The sequence below is a fragment of the Lactuca serriola genome, chromosome 7, assembly GCF_051521515.1.
Source record: "Lactuca serriola cultivar US96UC23 chromosome 7, Lser_US96UC23_V15, whole genome shotgun sequence".
NCBI lineage: Eukaryota > Viridiplantae > Streptophyta > Magnoliopsida > Asterales > Asteraceae > Lactuca > Lactuca serriola.
The window spans coordinates 154,469,664-154,487,386 of NC_136414.1; the positions used below are offsets into that span (position 1 = coordinate 154,469,664).

Consider the following 17,723-nt stretch of genomic DNA (forward strand, 5'->3'; position numbering starts at 1 on the left):
ACGGGGAGTATACATTAACCATAAAACATTGCAATTTATTCACCAAACATTCTCCTTGCATAATTACAACATACTCCGTACAAGTAATTTCTTTTTAATAAAAGTCGTTGGATCCGAAATAAAAAGAATATCTCCCTATCGCCTGCAAGAAGACCTATCAGCAAACTCAAACGAAAAGTTACCCCACATGCTTCTAAGAACAAAAAGATCGACTGATTGCATCCGCGTTTCTTGAATAACAAGTAACGAAACACCCATCTTACCACATGAAGTCGAAATCTTCCTCCTCTTCAGATTTATAGACAACGCATTCCATTATCAATAAGCTTTACACCAATTTCTTTTACAATAGATTCAATATTCACATTACATCCTTCCATTTTATAACCCAAAGTATTACCAACTTCTGCAATTCTAGCCATAACATCAAGTAAAGACGTTCCATCTATATCCTTAATATTAACCCAACTAAGAGTGTTCACCTTTCTCCTATTCGAGCTGCCAGAAAAAAGATGCTTTTGGCACATATAGCTTTGACATTCCTTATTAAGAATATAGTTACTAAAACCTGGTGGCTTTGAAAGAGACGGAAAGTTTTCATTCAACTCATTAGGCATTTGTGTCTTGCTTGTAGAGTCGCCAATTTCTTCAAGAACAAAGTTTTCATCATTTTCTTAAGAAATCGAACAAAAAACAAAGTCTTCTACAACATGGATGCATTCTTTATTCTTAAGAAATTGAACAAAAGCAAATCCTCTAACAATTGTAAACAGTTTACGAGGAATAAAAACATCAGCCACTGCTTCATGTCGCTCACAAAGTTTCCATAGATCATTCGGAGTCATTGTTTCAAGGAAATTTGTAACATAAACACTAATTGAAACCTCGTCTAGGTTTTTGTAATTTGATTGCATGTTACCATCGTTTCTATTATGTATTTGGGGTCTTCCATGCAAATTTGATGTCTACCAATGCACCATTGTCAACCTTCATCCTAATTTTTCAAACCCTTACGCATGAAAAAGACTTGAAAAACAACCGCAAAGAGAGATCAGAGCCTAGCGGGAAATCATTAGTGTTGCCGGTTTTTTTATTATAACTTTAAAGTTCTTTATTTAATTTTGTTTTAATGATGATAATCAACCCGATCTTATTGCATTATCAGTGGTTTCATTTGAGTGTTTACAAATAAGTTGATTGAATCGGAATTGTGTTTCAAGAAACCATATGCCATAAATTCATCGTTACGCGTGCCACCACGAACTTAATGAGAAGGAATCATACAAAGCGTTCTAAACTAATCAATGATATTCTTTGGACTAAATCATTTTCTTTCATATACATCAATTTCAGGAGGTCAAGAAAATGGTTTTATGCAGAAAAGTCTCGTATAGACATATGATCAAATTGCCTTTTGATCCTTATAAAATGAGATTTTGACATGTTGGCAAAATTGTCTCTTATGTCCTGTTTATAGGTTGATGAGAATGTAACGGTCAACCAGAGGGTTCATTGGTCAACCATATATGATTGTTTGGCTTGGCCAGACTTGTCCTAGCTAGTGTCACAAGATGTCTGAAAAACATCATTTTTATATATGTTTATCCAATCTTATAATAATTCTCCACTAAATAATCAATGTGATTGTTTACATTAAATTATCCCATTTAGAATCCCTACGATAAAAATCTTTGCTTAGAAATCACCAAAATTGAAAATCTAACAAAAGAGTAAATTGTATACGGTTTTGTTAAATATTGAGAAACATGATTCTTATGACAATGTTAAATAAGATATAACATTACTCTAAGGCATATATGCAAGTAGATATACATCAACTTAAGATTTGACGCTATAATTTGTAATTAACCACAACTTGTCTAAAAATTCTAAGTTCGATTAACATAAAGAATTGTACATACATATTTAAGCATTTAATCGTATAATTGAGAAATGTATTTAATTTCTGGGTTCCGAATATCTTCTTGACTTTGAATCAATCTAATCTCCAAGCTGCTTGACTGTGGATCATACCCTGCTTTCTCATAATCCTCTAATGTTCTACTCAAAACAGCCAGTATGTAAACATTTTTACACAAATAAATATATGATATGCTAATGATCAGAGTGATAGTTAAGTACAAATGTACAATAAATGCTTTTGATATAAGAAAGTAACCCTAAGAGCATAGAATCCAATAAACTAATAAGAACTTGCAAAAAGTAGTAAAAATATTTTTGATACTAGAAATAGAACCGATAAAGGAGAGAATTAGTAGATAAATACTCAAAAATGCAAATAAAAGTAAAATAACTAAACACTTATACTACTCCACTACCCTAAGCGTCTCTACCCTTTATTTTTCAATATTCGAGGCGACTCCTAACATATTTCCTGATATATTAATGAATATTGTTTTTTTTTGAACCAGCAAATAAAATGTATATATTAAAAAAAAAAAAAAAAAAAAAAAAAAAAAAACCTCTAGCAAGTGACTAGAGGAGGAAGATGGGAATACAAAGTGTAGGCAACCGTTTACAAACAGAAAAATGGGCAATTACACCATGCTAACCAATCAATGTTGCCTTTTTTACCCCTATTTTTGATCCACAGGTGAATGATAGATTTGATAATGTCTACCTGTTTATAAGGGGACACCCGGTTATTTTTGAAGACTCTTTCATTTCTAGCTTTCCATATACTCCAAAGCATACCGTAACATATTCCCATGAACATTCTCCTTTTTTTTGAGCATCCGAAATGTGAATTTACCAATGTGATCATGTCGTTTACTGTACCGAACTCGTCCATGGCAACACCACACCATTGAAAGACCCCTTGCATAACCATTTTCGCATATTTGCATCCAATCAGGGCATGGTCTGAACATTCACTGACATCCTCACATTGTTTACATATTGGACTTTCCAAAGCTACCCCTCTAGACAAGAGACCTACAGCAGAAGGTATTTTGCCCAATTTATCCCTCCATATGAAGCAATTAACTTTAATTGGAACCTCCTTCATCCATGTGAAACGTCCAATCATGTTTACATTAGGGTTAAAATCCAATTTTTTCCAAAGAACATTCACCGAGTAAGTTCCGTCACCCGTGAGATGGCACTTCCATGTCGCACCCGTGGGGGCAAATTCTTTGGATATCACCGAATCAATGGGGATGTCTTTTTTTTGAAGATGCTTGCCAATACTTGCAATGTTTTTCCATGTGCCTGATATGTATTTATTGGCATAACAGAGGTCAGGTTTGTTTTTAAAATTATGCATGTTGATTATGGCATTGGCCCAGAGGGCTGCAGGTTCAGACCTCAATCTCCACCACCACTTCATAATGAGAGAAATATTTAGTGAATTAATGTTACTGACCCCGAGACCACCATCTTCTTTAGAAGCAATCACTTTATCCCAAGAGACCCAATGAATGCATCTTTTTCCTTCTGATCCTCCCCATAAAAAAGTTCTGCGAATTTTTTCCAGCTTTTCTACTACCCCTTCTGGAGCAACGAATATTGAGAGGTAATAGCTTGGTAGATTGCCCAATACCGATTGAATTAATGTTAGTCTACCACCGAATGATAGCATTTTAGTTTTCCAGATGGAAAGTTTTTTACGAAATCTCTCGATCACCGGTTTCCAGTTCTTGGAAAGATTCATGTTCGCTCCGATTGGGACCCCAAGATATGTGAAAGGGAGAGATGATGGTTTACAACCGAGGGTTGCTGCCCAACTGGAGACTTCTTGCGATTCAGCGCCTATACCAAAAACCTTGTACTTATCAAAGTTAACTTTGAGGCCCGAAGAAACATGGAAACAATTCAGAATCCTTGCAAGGTTTTTTATATTTCTTTTCGACCATTCTCCTACGAACAATGCGTCATCAACATATGTTGGGTTAATCGCTCATTTAGCGGGTTAAAATGATCAAATAAATGGCTCGAATTGTTCTAATCAACTAAGAATGCCATTACAAATGTTGATAACAAACATATGTTAGTCTATCGGGGAGTGTTAAAATATAAATAGTTAGTATAAGACTTTGAGTTTGTTGAAATGGAGACGGACAGAGGATGGCAAGAGGCTGGCAACAGAAGACGAAGGAAGATAGCGGCGATAGGAGATCAAAAAAGATGGAATCACGCAGGGGTAACGACGATGTTTGTATCTAATATTCCTCAGGAGACCAGGATCGAATCCTTGAAAAGTTTCTTCACCAAATATGGGGACGTGGTAGACGATCTTGACTGTGGAGATTAAGGGAAAGGTAATTAAATCCGAGCCGATGAAGTCGATCTTGACTGGACTCCATTTTCGCAGATTGATCAATCATTGGAGGATACTTCCGCGTCAGATGAAGACGAAGACGAAGTGGATGACTTGGTGGGATCGGACGATGAAGACCATGTATCGGATACCTTTCCAACACAGTTTGAAAAGGAGGAGCCTGAAGAGGGCGAGATTAGAGAAGAGGATGGAACGGAAATAAAATCTCACCTTCACATGGCCGGTAAGCATAACAACCTGGTGATGGGTCCGCCACCGGCGATCACGGCACCGGTAGGGACTGACGATGGAAGTGAAACCGAATTGCATAGGGAATCCCAAAGGGCGCAAATTAATGCGAACGTTAAAGAACCGACTGTTACTGGAACATCATATGGAGAAGTAGGAAACGTTGCGTTGGAGTCTAACAATCCGGGCCACATGGACTCGTCAAATGGGCCCTTAAACATGCTACCTTTAACTGGCTGCTTTGGGCCTTTTCCTAGCAATACGGTTCGAAGTGGACCATTTTCGGGTCGGACCAACAACAATTTTAAAGGTGCATATGATAAAAGAAGGCGAATAATGACGCCGATTCTTGAGTCGAACATGGAAAGTCAAAGTCAAAATCAAATAGCGTCCTCAAATCAGCCCCCCATCGACTTAAATCTAGATCCAATCCCTTCCCAAATCCCACTCCCAGAATCGGACGACGAGTCACACTCGACATCGTCATCTGAAATCAGGAACACGGTGGAGGTAGGCAAAATGTTGGGCTTCGATATGGAATGTGACAACGAAGTCCTCAAAGATGTAATCGGTGAAGAAGGAGAATACCAGCGAATATAATGAACATCATGTCACTTAACAGCAGAGGTCTGGGAGAGAAACACAAAACGGATTGGGTGGGTAGACTGAGGAGAGAAAATAAACTATGTTTGGTTGGGATTCAGGAAACGAAATTGGGGGAATCCTCACCGCTTTTCAATCCATCTAACTGTTGGGGTGACGCAGACTGTAACTTCGAGCAAGTATTCGCTACGGGAAGATCGGGAGGAATAGTAACGATTTGGGATAGTATAATGTTCTCTCTAGTGGAAGTGATTAAATCAAGGAACTATATTGTAACAATGGGGAACTTTGTGGGAATTGATGGGCTAACTGGGATCGTAAATGTCTATGGCCCTCAACAGGAACGTGAGAAAGCTAAAGTGTGGGACGAACTGTTGGCAATAAAACTATCAAGATCGGCAACCTGGATCTTCATGGGGGATTTCAATGTGGTAAGGCGCCCAAACGAAAGGATTAATTCTGAATTCTGTGCTCGGAGTGCAAATGAGTTCAACAAATTCATCCTCAATGGTGAACTGACGGACTTGAAGATGGGTGGTCAAAAATTTACATACTTCAGAACTCTTGGAGGGAAACTGAGTAAGTTAGATCGTTTTCTGGTATGCTCCAATTTTCTTTCTGTGTACCCTCTTGCTTCCTCCTTTGCAATGAATAGAGACCTATCAGACCATTCCCCTATTATATTGAGAGCTAGAAACGAGGATTTTGGACCGCCCCCGTTCAAGTTCTTAAATTCCTGGTTACTTAATGACAATCTGGATGGAGTTATTAAGGAAGTGTGCTTAGCGTTCAGAGGTTATGGTACCCCTGACATGATTCTCTTGAATAAATTGAAGCACCTCAAATTCGTGATTAGAAACTGGAAAATAAACACAATTGATATGGAGAAGAAAGAAATAGATGATTGGAAAAAGAGAATAGCTGAAATTGAAATGGGGGCGGAATCTAGACCCCTGTCTATTAATGAGATGAAAGAAAGATCAATTTTGGGAGTAAAGGTTGACGATCACGCGAGAAGGTTGGCCATGAACCTGAAGCAAAGGGCAAAATTAAAATGGGAGATCGATGGTGATGAGAATACTCGCTTCTTCCATAACTATGTGAACAATAGAAATCGTAAAAACCATATACATGGGATTATGATTCATGGTGTTTGGAGTACTAACCCGGTGGAAATCAAAAAGGAGGCAGAAAAGTTCTTTGGGAATAAATTTAAAGAAAGATGGCCCATTAGACCAAAATTTTGCAATCCGGGCTTCAAAAGACTTTCTGGAATTGATGCTAGATATTTGGAAGCTGGAATTACAACAGAGGAAATAAAAAGAGCAGTTTGGGCATGTGGGGATGATAAATCACCGGGACCGGACGGATTCACGTTTAAATTTATAAAAAAATTATGGGAGCTGTTGAGAGAGGAGATTGTGGGGATGGTAAAGTATTTTGAAGTTCACGGAAAGCTATCACGTGGATGTAACTCCTCCTTTATATCTCTAGCGGTGAAATGTAAGGACCCAATGCACTTTGGAGATTTCAGACCAATAAGCTTGATCGGATCGATATATAAAATCATTGCGAAGTTGTTGGCGATTAGATTAAAAAACGTGATTGGTAACATCATTGGAGAAGTACAATCAGCTTATGTGGAAGGAAGGAATATACTGGAAGGGCCAATGATAGTTAACGAGCTTTGCTCTTGGGCAAAGGAAAAGGGCAAAAAGATACTACTCTTTAAAGCTGATTTTAATAAAGCATTCGATTTGATAAATTGGGCATTCCTGGACTCTATCATGGAACAAATGGGATTTGGACTGAAATGGAGAACATGGATGAACGGTTGCCTGGGTTCTGGGAGGGCTTCGGTAATAATCAATGGTAGCCCAACTAAAGAATTCTCAATGACTAAAGGGGTTAGACAGGGTGACCCACTCTCTCCTTTTCTATTTATAATCGCGATGGAGGGACTCAATCAAGCCATGATAACAGCAGTGGAGAAAGGAATATATGAAGGAATTAAAATTTCACAACCTAACATTTGCTTGTCTCATTTATTCTATGCAGATGATGCGCTATTCATAGGCGAATGGTCAAGGAGGAACATTACAAATTTATCAAGAATATTACGATGCTTCCACGTGTCGTCCGGACTAAAAGTGAACTTCACAAAGTCAAAAGTCTTTGAGGTGGGGGTATCAAATTCTGAAGTCTCAAACTGGGCGGCTCCTCTTGGGTGTGAACCTTCATCCATCCCCTTCACTTATCTGGGAGTTCCGGTGGGCGAAAATATGAACATGAAGCGAGCATGGAGACCGGTTATCGATAAGTTCCAAAATAAGCTCACTACTTGGAAAGCGAAATCTTTAAGCTTCGGTGGTAGAGTAACCCTCGTTATGGCGGTACTAGGCAACCTGCCTATATATTATATGTCGATCTTTGCAGTCCTGAAAGGTGTGATCGACACATTAGAAAAAATCAGAAGAAACTTTATTTGGAACAAGGAGTACGAGAAAAAAAGTATCAATTGGGTGGCTTGGAATAAGCTCGTTTCTCCAAAGACGATTGGGGGAATCGGTCTAGGGTCGATTAAATCTCTCAACATTTCACTGCTAGCAAAATGGATGTGGCGTCTGAAATCTGAGAACTCATCACTGTGGGCAAAAACTATTCGAGGTTTGCATAATTTAGATGGAAGGCATTGGTCAGCGTTTGCGAAGAGATCGAGTACGGGGGTATGGAAAAACATAATCAAATCCAGGTCATACCTGCAAAAGATCAACATTGATCCCAAAGAAGTTATATCGTGGAATGTGGGTGAGGGCGAGTGGAAATCAGAGTTTGTTTCTGATGGACGATTCACGGTATCTCGGTTACTGGAAAGGATTGAACTAGCTGGCTATGTTGTATGTGACGGACCGTTCGATTGGGGGAAATGGACTCCGTTCAAGATTTTCTCATTCATATGGAGAGCAAAACAAGGAAGAATTTCGTCGGCGGTGGCACTCAGTAGGCGTGGGATCAATATCCCATAAACTATATGTAGTGGTTGTAGCTTGGAAGAGGAGACGTCGGACCACATTCTAATTACGTGCCCAATTGCGATTTCCGTCTTAGACTCGATAATATCCTGGTGTGAACTCAATGGTGGAAGATTTACTTCAGTAATGGACTTGATACTATTCGTCTCAAGGTGTTCCGGATGTAATAGGAAAAAGAGGCTTTTGAATATGATATTTAACGGAGCATTATGGTGCTTATGGTTAACTAGGAATAAACGGGTGTACGAAAAGATTCAAACTTCACCGGCGGTCATAATAGAAAAGATAAAAGCTATGACGTTTACTTGGTGCAAACATAGAACACCATGCAAAATGGTGGATTGGAGAGTTTGGAATTTATGCCCTACTCTTTGTCAGTAATTTTTGTTTTTGATTGTCTTGTACTTTTTATGCTTCCCACATCCGCTTGATGTGGTTTCTTTTATTAATATATTTGCCGATTTCCAAAAAAAATGGCTCGAAACTTGGTATTAATAAGTATTTATGGTTTATATGTTATGTTTTAGTTAATAGTTTATTAGTTAAAATTGGTTATCTAGTTTGACCGAATTCATGGATTTGTACGTTGAGAAAATGTACGTGAGGAAAGTGGGTCATTAGGTTGTACTGGTTCTTTACGTGGAATAAATGAGTAGTATTTTACTACTACATTCATGTTTCATGTTGCTCTCGTCTCTAATATGAATTAAAAGTAGAATTTTAGTCGGTCATTCTCTCCATTCATTGCATATTTAATTTGTTTGATCAGAGAAGTTTTTTTCTTCTTTCTTTCTTCATATTTGCATTACAAACAGAAAGAGGATGTCATTTTGGGTTTATACACTACACTTAGTATCAGAGCCTGGTTCGTGCAAAGGGGTGTAAGTTGAATCTATCAAAAGCTGAAGAGTCACGAAAGCAACTTGCTCTTGATTAGCATGTCCATGTTGAAAAGACTAACCGGTGGAGGTATGTGAGAATAAAAGAACGAAAAGGAATTGTTAAAGCAGGTGGCTTTGGATTTGGTTCGTTTTGCAGGTGCAAAAGACAGTAAAGCTTATACCTTGTTTTCTTGCTCGGTGGAATAGGCTTCTTGGAATAGGTCGGATGGGAGAATGGTTAAAGTTGTCAGAAGGGAGAATAGAATGGTGATGATACCGGTTAAAAGAGGTTGGATGTTGTATCAAGCTCCGGTTTTGACCCCAACAAATTAGTTAGTGTGAGCGGTCAAAATCAAATCGAATATGGATGCACACAGCACTTGGTAGTGGATCGGGTGAGAACAACTCGGCTAGCAACCTTAAAGAGGGAACTCAAAGGTTTATGCATTAAGGAGGGTGAAACGGTCGATGATTTCGCGACCAAATTGACTCGCTTAGCCTTAAAGGCAAGGAGCCTCCTCGATGCCTAAGTCCTTTCTCCAAATCATGGCTTCAATAGAGCAATGTTTCAAGTTGGATTCGATACTATTTGAGTATTTAACTAAACACTAAGAAAATGGAGGACATTCAAGGTGGGTTGTTATTAGCTAGTCAAGAAAAATTGCACGTGTGTAAACATTGTGGCATTACAAGTAAAAAGAAAACCTTTGGATGTGGCCATCGAAGAGGTATGGTTCCGAAAAAAGTTGAGATGGTAATAAGCGTTTTCGGGATAAAAATCAAGAAGAAAACGTGATCGAAGAGGATCAACATTGTTTTGAATGGATTGGTAAATAACTGATTAAGGGGTGATTGTTGGATAAACCGTTCATTTACCGAGTTCACATAATCATATGCATGGCTGGAAACTTGGAATTAACAAGTATTTATTGTTTATATGTTATGTTTTAATTAATAGTTTATTAGTTTGAATTGTTGTTCTAGTTTGACGGAATTCTATGGATTTGCACATTGAGAAAGTGTACGTGAAGAGAGCGGGTCATTAGGTGGTACTGGTTTATTAAGCGAACTAAATGAGTAGTATTTTATTGTTACTTTCATCCTTAACGTTCCAAGTAGAGTTTTAGTCCTTACTTCACCATTCATTGCATATTTAATTTGGTTGATCCGAGAAGTTTTTTTCTTCTTTTTGTATTCATATTTATTTGCGTAATAAACAAAAGGAGGGCGCCAATTTGGTTTTACACTACAAGAAAGTCCGAAATTGCGTGAAGTCAAAATGACGGCCTCCTTTTGTTTATTACGCAAATATGAAGACAAAAGGAAGAAAAAAACTTATCTGATCAAATGAATTAAATATGCAATAAATGGATAACTAAAACTCTACTTTTTTTACATATCAGGGAAAGGATATATATAGTCTTCTAAGAACGTAAAGCATGAAAATAACTATAAAATACTACTCATTTAGTCCACCTTTTGAATCAGTACAACCTAATGACTCACTCTCCGTACGTATACTTTCTCAACATACAAATCCATGGAATTCGGCCAAACTAGAGTACCAATTCTAACTAATAAACTATTAACTAAAACATAACATATAAAACAATAAATACTTATTAATTCCCAAATTTTCAGTCATGTATATGATCAAGTGAACTCGATAAAATGAGTGATTAACCCAACAATCAATCTTTTAATCGGTTATTTACCCATCCACTCATAACGTTGGTTCCCGTTCGATCAAATTTGCCTCTTGATTTTTCAATTTTGGACATTCATTGTTGTAATGACCAAATTCATCACACTTATAACATTTCTCGTGGCTTTTATCCTGAAAACGATCATTTACCATCTCAAGTCTTCCTGGACTCACAACCTCTTCCCTGGCCACGTCCAAAGTCATCTCTGTTTTGAGCTTCTAACACCACAATATTTACATACAAGCGGTTTTTCTTGACTAGTCAACCACAACACACCTTAAATGCCCTCTATTTTCCCGGTTCCTTTTATACGTTCCTCGTATGCCTTCAATCTACCAACAGCCTCGTCAAATAACATCAAATCCAACTCGAAACATTGTTCCATTGAAGTCACGATTTAGAGAAAGGACTTAGGCATCGAATCAAGTAACCTTTTCACCAAAACCATTTCTTCAAGCTAATATCCAAGTTGCTTGCCTTTAAGGCTAAACCGGGCAATTTAGTCGCAAAATCATCAATCGTTTCCCCCTCCTTAATGTGCAAACCTTTGACTTCCATCTTTAAGGTTGCAAGTCGAGCCGTTCTCACCTTATCCACTCCCAAGTATCGTATTTTTAGCCCATCCCATACTTTCTTTAGGTCGGTATAATTCACCATTTGCAATACCATGTCTTCGGGTATTGCTTGAAACAAAAAAAGCATCTACCATCGACCTCCCATGAAGTTGGATTAATTTTCTATTATAGTTGCTACATGCCCCTTTGCCTTTTCTCGATTTTGCAAGCTTGTAGATTTGAGTATCTCCTTTTCTATTTGATCTCATCTTATGTCCCTTTCCCTTCTCTCTATTGTATCTTCCATTCGCCTGGTCTCTTTCAACGTCTTCATTGTTCGATAAAAACTTATTAAAAAGTGATTGTTTTACCTTACCCTTAGCTTATACATCCTTACTCCACCAACACGATTCTTTATGTTCCTTGACCTTCCCTATTGTCATTCGAGTGTGTCCTTGGCAAACTCCCTCTCTAGTTGTGTGGGACGCACTATTCCATAACTATTTTGCATTCCTCAAAATGTTCAACTACTGCTTCCAAAACAACCCTACCCGTAAAAGTTTTTAATTTCGTACCCTACAAGTTTTTCTAAAGAAACCTTTATCTCGCATCAATGCTTCATCGTCTTCCCCATACACTCTCTTTCTCATGTTAAATATATGCACACCTTAAAATCTCGTTTTTGCAAAAGAAAATTTAAGAGGATCTAGAGAGAAATAATGTCCATGACTTTTCTACATTTTAGCATGAACATGTAATTCTACAAAAAGTGACATTTTTAGCGAAAATGTATAATATGGTTTCAAAATAGAAAATAAGATATAAAAGGATAAACTTAATAAACCATAAGGACATGACCTACCTGTAAGCTTGATACAGCAAGTTCTGCTGCTTTATCAAGGTTGTCAGGATATTTCTGAAGAAGAAAAAAAAAGACGATTTATAAGAACCAACATTTAATTAAAAAAAATATGAAACATGATGGATGATGAACTAATTGGCATAAAAAAATGCATTGATTACATTGCTCCATCCAAGTAATAATGCAGTCATCAAGTCTCCCGTTCCCTACAACCAGAAAGATGAATACATACATCATGCTACAAACACACACACACACATAAAAGAAAAGAAAATGCATACAGTGAAATATGCAGGATACTGATCCTATCATATTTAAAAGTCATATTAGAGTAATGAATTTGAATATTAACAAAACAAAAAATAAAGTTAAAAATAAAAAGATTAGTAGAATGTTTACTTTCTGATGACTTCCTATTAAAAGAAGATTTCCATCTATGGATATGCTTGTTATCACAACCTGAGAAAAAAAAATGAGATGCTAAAGAAAATAAATAATGAAAAAAATAGTAGGGAGAGAGAACCTTTGATGGACCAGCTGCATGAAGATGTTTGCATGCTTTTCGCCCATCTTCCTCAGATGCAATTCTACAAAAAGTGGATAAACATATCAAAGGGTTGATATCATAAAAGATCTTTATATATTGTTTCTTTTCAGATTAAAAACTTAAGGTTTTTTCGGAAAAAATGAAAAAGGTGAAAAAAGTACCTGAATCCAGTCAATTGTTCAGCTTCAAACTGATTGGGAGTCAACATTGAAGCAAGAGGGACAACCTAAACATGAATTACAAAAAGAGTTAATAATCATTGTATATAAATACTCAAACTTGTTTCAAAATATATATCAAGATGTTACCTTTTCACGATATACAGACACCAATTCCTGAGGGACATACAACTTTCCTTCATCACCCATAACTGGATCACAAACTAACAATGGAAAACACAGAAAGATAAGAAAATATATTTACTTTACAAAAAAAAAAACATATCCTTCATAAGTCATAACTTACCATATGTAAGTGTAGGATTGATGGATCGAAGCTTTTTAACTACTTCCAACACATTATCCAAGAAAGAAACTGAACCAATGTAACCTGTAATTGTAAATCATAATTCTTCTAAGTGTTCATGTTAAATAAAATGTTTTTTTTGTATTAGAAAAAGATAGAAAATACCTGTCAAGAGATGCGTGTAGTATAGTAGATTATTGGCTTCTAGGCCTTCTATCAACTCCCAAAGTTGTTTTCCATTTAGAACTTGCCCCTTAAAAGTTGGGTATCCTGCAAAATTTTGTTGTTGTTAACCCATGGATAGATTTAAATTGACAAAAATGACCCTCACTTTGTGTTTGATTTGATGAAGTAGATAAAAGAAACTAGCCTGTATGATTTGAGAATTGCACTGACATAATAGGATCGACATCATAACCTAGTAGTTGGAGTGGAAAGACAGCTGATTTATTGCCAACATAACCCTAAAAATATGTATGATCAAAGGATGATTAAGAATTGCTTCATTAAAGATAATGAGCATGTAAAGTGTTATACACAAAGTAACAGTTGTCATCAAAATCATTGTAACTAATTTCCCAATTTTGATCGAACATGGAAAAGCGATAATCTAATGCCAATTTCCAATAAGTCAAACAAATTTGCAGTCAAACGGTGGAAGGGGACGAATAGAAAAACGAACCTGAACAGTGTGAGACTGAATACTGAGAACCCGACCCGTTTCCGATGGTAAAGCTAAAGATATAATAAGAGGTGCCATTTTTCGCGAATCCTTCTTCGAGCTCCTACCACTTCAATTCGAATTAAAATCCATCCGCACATATAAAGGAACGAATTAATTACAATACGCCCAATTTGCTAAAATCAACAAAATGTAGACAGGTAAACCTTCATCTTCACCTAAAATAAGATAATTTCCGGAATTTGATCGATTCAGAACGGAAATTATTGCACAATGTACTCTGTAATCTAATCATAAACCAAAGAAGACGATACACGAATTACCACTAAACAATTAAATTCAACACTTTCGATTTATGCTGAGAACTTTGCTTGTAAACTAAACTAAAATGTTTGCAAAATTTCGAAGCAAATCATGAAGAATTTTGTATCGTCAATGGGTGTTCATACGAGATAAAGAATAAGATAACAAGGTTTTTAGGGTAGCTAGTCAAACTGCATAGTTATAGTCGTCAATAGCGTAGCGTCGTAGAGACACTACGGCGTTATTTGGGCTTTAGCTGCAAATAGCGGGCTTAACAGAGTGTTGGACTTGATCGCTTTTCATATTTATATTTATTTTTATTTAAATTGCTATCATCTTCTTTTATAATATGAAAAATGAAAGGAAGGGTGTCAAATCAGAATTTTTTTTATGTTTCAGCAATTAAACGTAGTCTGACTTTGTTGTTCAAATATGCATAACTCACTCAATTTAAGTTGTTTTGACATGAATCTTTTTCCTATATGTAGATTAGGATTTATAATTAAGTTTAGACAACAAAAACTCTTGATTTGGTTAAAAATTAAATGAGTTACATGTCTTGGAATATACAATACCAAATCTGTTTATTGTTGCAACAACATACATGAAACTTTGATTGTATTTTCTTTGTTCTTTTTTATAGATCCAATGTTTCAGAAAAGTATGGAAATGATACCATTGCATTAAGACTTTGATATGATTAAAAAGATGATGGAGTTTCTTGAGAAGTTTAAGAAGAAAACTGAAAAAGTTTCATGTTCAACAAAGCCTATCTGCCATACATATACCCGGGAGATCCTAAACATAGAGCAACATCTAAGAAAACATAAAACCAACCAGGATTTTTTGTTTATGGTATCGGATATGAAAGAAAAATATGACAAATATTGGGGTGACTATGACAATATAAGTGATTATGTCTTCTTTGTGACATTGTTAGATCCTCTATGCAAGTCAAAGTTTATGAAAATTGTTTTTACCCAAATGCTTAAAGCCAAGAACAAAGATAATAAGATGTATGTTGATGATATTGAATCAAAAGCACGTGCAAAGGTTATTGATATTGAATGCAAATTGGACAAGTTTTTCAAGACATACTTGGAAAGGTCAAACATGACCTCATCGTCTCAACAAGAAACTTCCGAAGAAGTTGTTAATTTTGATGACGAAAACGAATTCTTTGAAAGCTATATGACCTCTTCAGAAAGTCAATTGCAACGATACTTAAACGAGGACCCAATCGGATTTGACAAAGGATATGCTATCCTCACATGGTGGAAAAATAACGCGGTGCGGTTCCCGATCGTTGCTCGAATGGCAAGAGGTATCGACATTCTTTTACTCTAATTTTCATTTTTAATTTATAAATTCATGTCATGTATTATACATTAATTTGTTTCTTAATAGATATTTTGGGGATGCAAATTTCCACCGTTGCATCCGAATCCACATTCAGTAACGGTCGTCGAGTAATTACCGACTATCGTACTAATTTGTCCGTTGTGATTATGGAGGCATTGATATGCACTCAAGATTGGCTAAGAAAGAGTAGCTTGCCTATATATGACTACGACGAAGTGCACGATGTGTTAGCTGACGATGACCTCGCTATTGATAATACAGTAATACTTGTTACATCTTATTAGTAACTGTTACATTTTACTCCATCTATCCCAAAATAATTGTCCACATTTGACTTTTAAAGTCTTTCTATATCAATTTTGACCATAAATAACTTTATTTGTGTTATATAATTTTTTATGAAACTTATCAAAATGCAAATACATTTAAAAAACAATCTATTCATATATCTTGCATAAAAAATTATATAACAAAAAGTAAATTATCTAAGGTTAAAGTTGAACAAAAGAGACTTAAAAAGTCAAATGTTGACAAGAATTTTGGGACTGAGGGAGTATTAAGTAATAACGTTTTTCTTTTGTATTATATATAGACATTGTGGATGCTATACACAACTTGAAGCTAATGGGGAAGAGATCCGGGAATTAGTCAAAATGTCAAATTGATGTTGGAATCCACACATTAGACTTTCTTCTTTTCTCTTGGGGAACTTGAAAGTACATTTTGAATGTTGAAAGTATATATTTTGAATGTTGAATGTTGGATAGTTAATGATGGTGCAATGGTTGTTTGAAAGAATGAAATTGACTTATTTTTAATAATATCAAACTTGTAGTTTTTCATATATTGCCCGGCAAACGTTTTTTATTATGTAGATTACATTCAAAAAAATAAACAAAACCCAACACTTTTACAAAATTACAAACAATTTCTATAGACCATTTATGAAACAATTAGTGCACACAAATATGTACTAAACAAAAACTGACAAGAACCGAGCATAAACTGAAACCGTAACCCAAAAATACACTGCTATTTCTCGAAGACCGGTTCCCAAATCGAAAAAACGAAACCGGTAGAACTGTCGGGCCGGTTTGGTTCTTGATTTTGGCCGAAGCCGGTTTCCGGTCGGGCCGGTTCCGACTGGTTCGGTTTGTTTCCTCATGCCTATCCTTTCTCCAAAATAAGGAAGATTTCAAAGCCTTCAAGTGCATAATTTCCAATCTTTCTATGGTTATTTTGTTGCATCTGATTGGTTGAACATGAATTCCTCTATTGGATAATAACATTTTTTTATATTGCTTTCGTTGTGCCTTTATAACTTGTTTGTATCCCCATAACCCAACAATATATTAGGGCTTTCATATGGTTTCCCATATTGTTATTATTATTACTTATTATTATGATAACTAACGGAATTAGTGTCGATTTTCATTACATATCTACTATGAGTTAAACAATTACATGTTATTTAATCTTTACTATTATATAAAGCATTTTGTATGTTTCTTGAAATTTAAGAGGTACAACCCATATTACGGCATGTACAAATTATTATGCAATACACCTACTATGTATGATGTAGACGGTTAAAGGCACTTAATTTAGGAATTAATGTATTAGTTTAGAAAGGAGTTAATTTAGAAAATTAAACACTAATTTCATTTCTCTGTCAAATAGCCAAAAACCCTAATCAGAGTGTTGCCATCACCGGAAACAAACCCACATCACTAACCGGTGCTCACTCCATCATCTGTAACGCCCCGATTCTGGTATGTTATGTAATATTATTATTTCTTCGAGTTACAAGAGGGACTCGACGAGTCAGTAGCCCGACTCGTCGAGTAGAGACGGGATTTCGAGCACGTTTAAGTTCGCGACTCGGCGAGTCCATCAGTCTGAATGAAAACCTAAATCCCCGGGTTTTGCACCCTATTTAAACCATGTTATGAACCCCAACCTCGTCTCCTTCACCCTCAGAGCATCATTTAGCAAACCCTAACCATTCCTTGAGCATTTTGAGCATTTCTTGTGTGAATCTTGAAGTTTTGAAGAGAAGAAGGAAGCTATATCCAAGGGAGTAGAAGGAGATCCAAGATCTTGCATCCATTGCAGAGTTTATTGAGGTAATAATCGGATTTCCTTTGTTTCTATAATTGACTTTCCTTTATTAAATCACATTTAGGCCATTTTATCCA

At 36.2% G+C, this 17,723-nt stretch overlaps 1 protein-coding gene across 3 annotated transcripts; it reads right to left on the reverse strand.

The window, feature by feature from the left end:
* Positions 1 to 1,788: 1,788 nt before the first annotated feature.
* On the reverse strand, positions 1,789 to 14,320 carry LOC145061104 (pyridoxal kinase-like). 3 transcript variants are annotated; one of them, XM_079008479.1, is made up of 12 exons: positions 14,184 to 14,318; positions 13,861 to 14,078; positions 13,549 to 13,642; positions 13,344 to 13,448; positions 13,179 to 13,262; positions 13,022 to 13,095; positions 12,875 to 12,939; positions 12,690 to 12,753; positions 12,566 to 12,625; positions 12,328 to 12,372; positions 12,166 to 12,220; positions 1,789 to 2,074 (listed from the first exon to the last, which is right to left on the reverse strand). In XM_079008479.1, the coding sequence occupies exons 2-12, from the start codon at positions 13,936 to 13,938 to the stop codon at positions 1,935 to 1,937; spliced, it is 864 nt and encodes a 287-aa protein (XP_078864605.1). In that variant the 5' UTR covers positions 13,939 to 14,078; positions 14,184 to 14,318; the 3' UTR covers positions 1,789 to 1,934. The 3 variants fall into 3 exon arrangements, with proteins under 3 accessions (XP_078864605.1, XP_078864607.1, XP_078864608.1); XM_079008481.1 differs by having other exon boundaries at positions 1,885 to 2,061; positions 12,167 to 12,220; positions 13,861 to 13,969; positions 14,079 to 14,320; XM_079008482.1 differs by lacking the exons at positions 1,789 to 2,074; positions 12,166 to 12,220 and having other exon boundaries at positions 12,366 to 12,471; positions 13,861 to 13,969; positions 14,079 to 14,320.
* Between the last annotated feature and the right edge of the window lie 3,403 nt (positions 14,321 to 17,723).

Bases quoted from the DNA above. Each gene is read 5' to 3' on its own strand.
- LOC145061104 (XM_079008479.1), bottom strand. From the start codon at position 13,938: ATGGCACCTCTTATTATATCTTTAGCTTTACCATCGGAAACGGGTCGG. The intron at 12,626-12,689 runs GTTCTCTCTCCC...TTTTTTTCTCAG, and splicing joins ATGCAGCTGGTCCATCAAAG to GTTGTGATAACAAGCATATC. The intron at 2,075-12,165 runs TAGGTCATGTCC...TTTACATACTGG, and splicing joins TGCTGTATCAAGCTTACAGG to CTGTTTTGAGTAGAACATTA.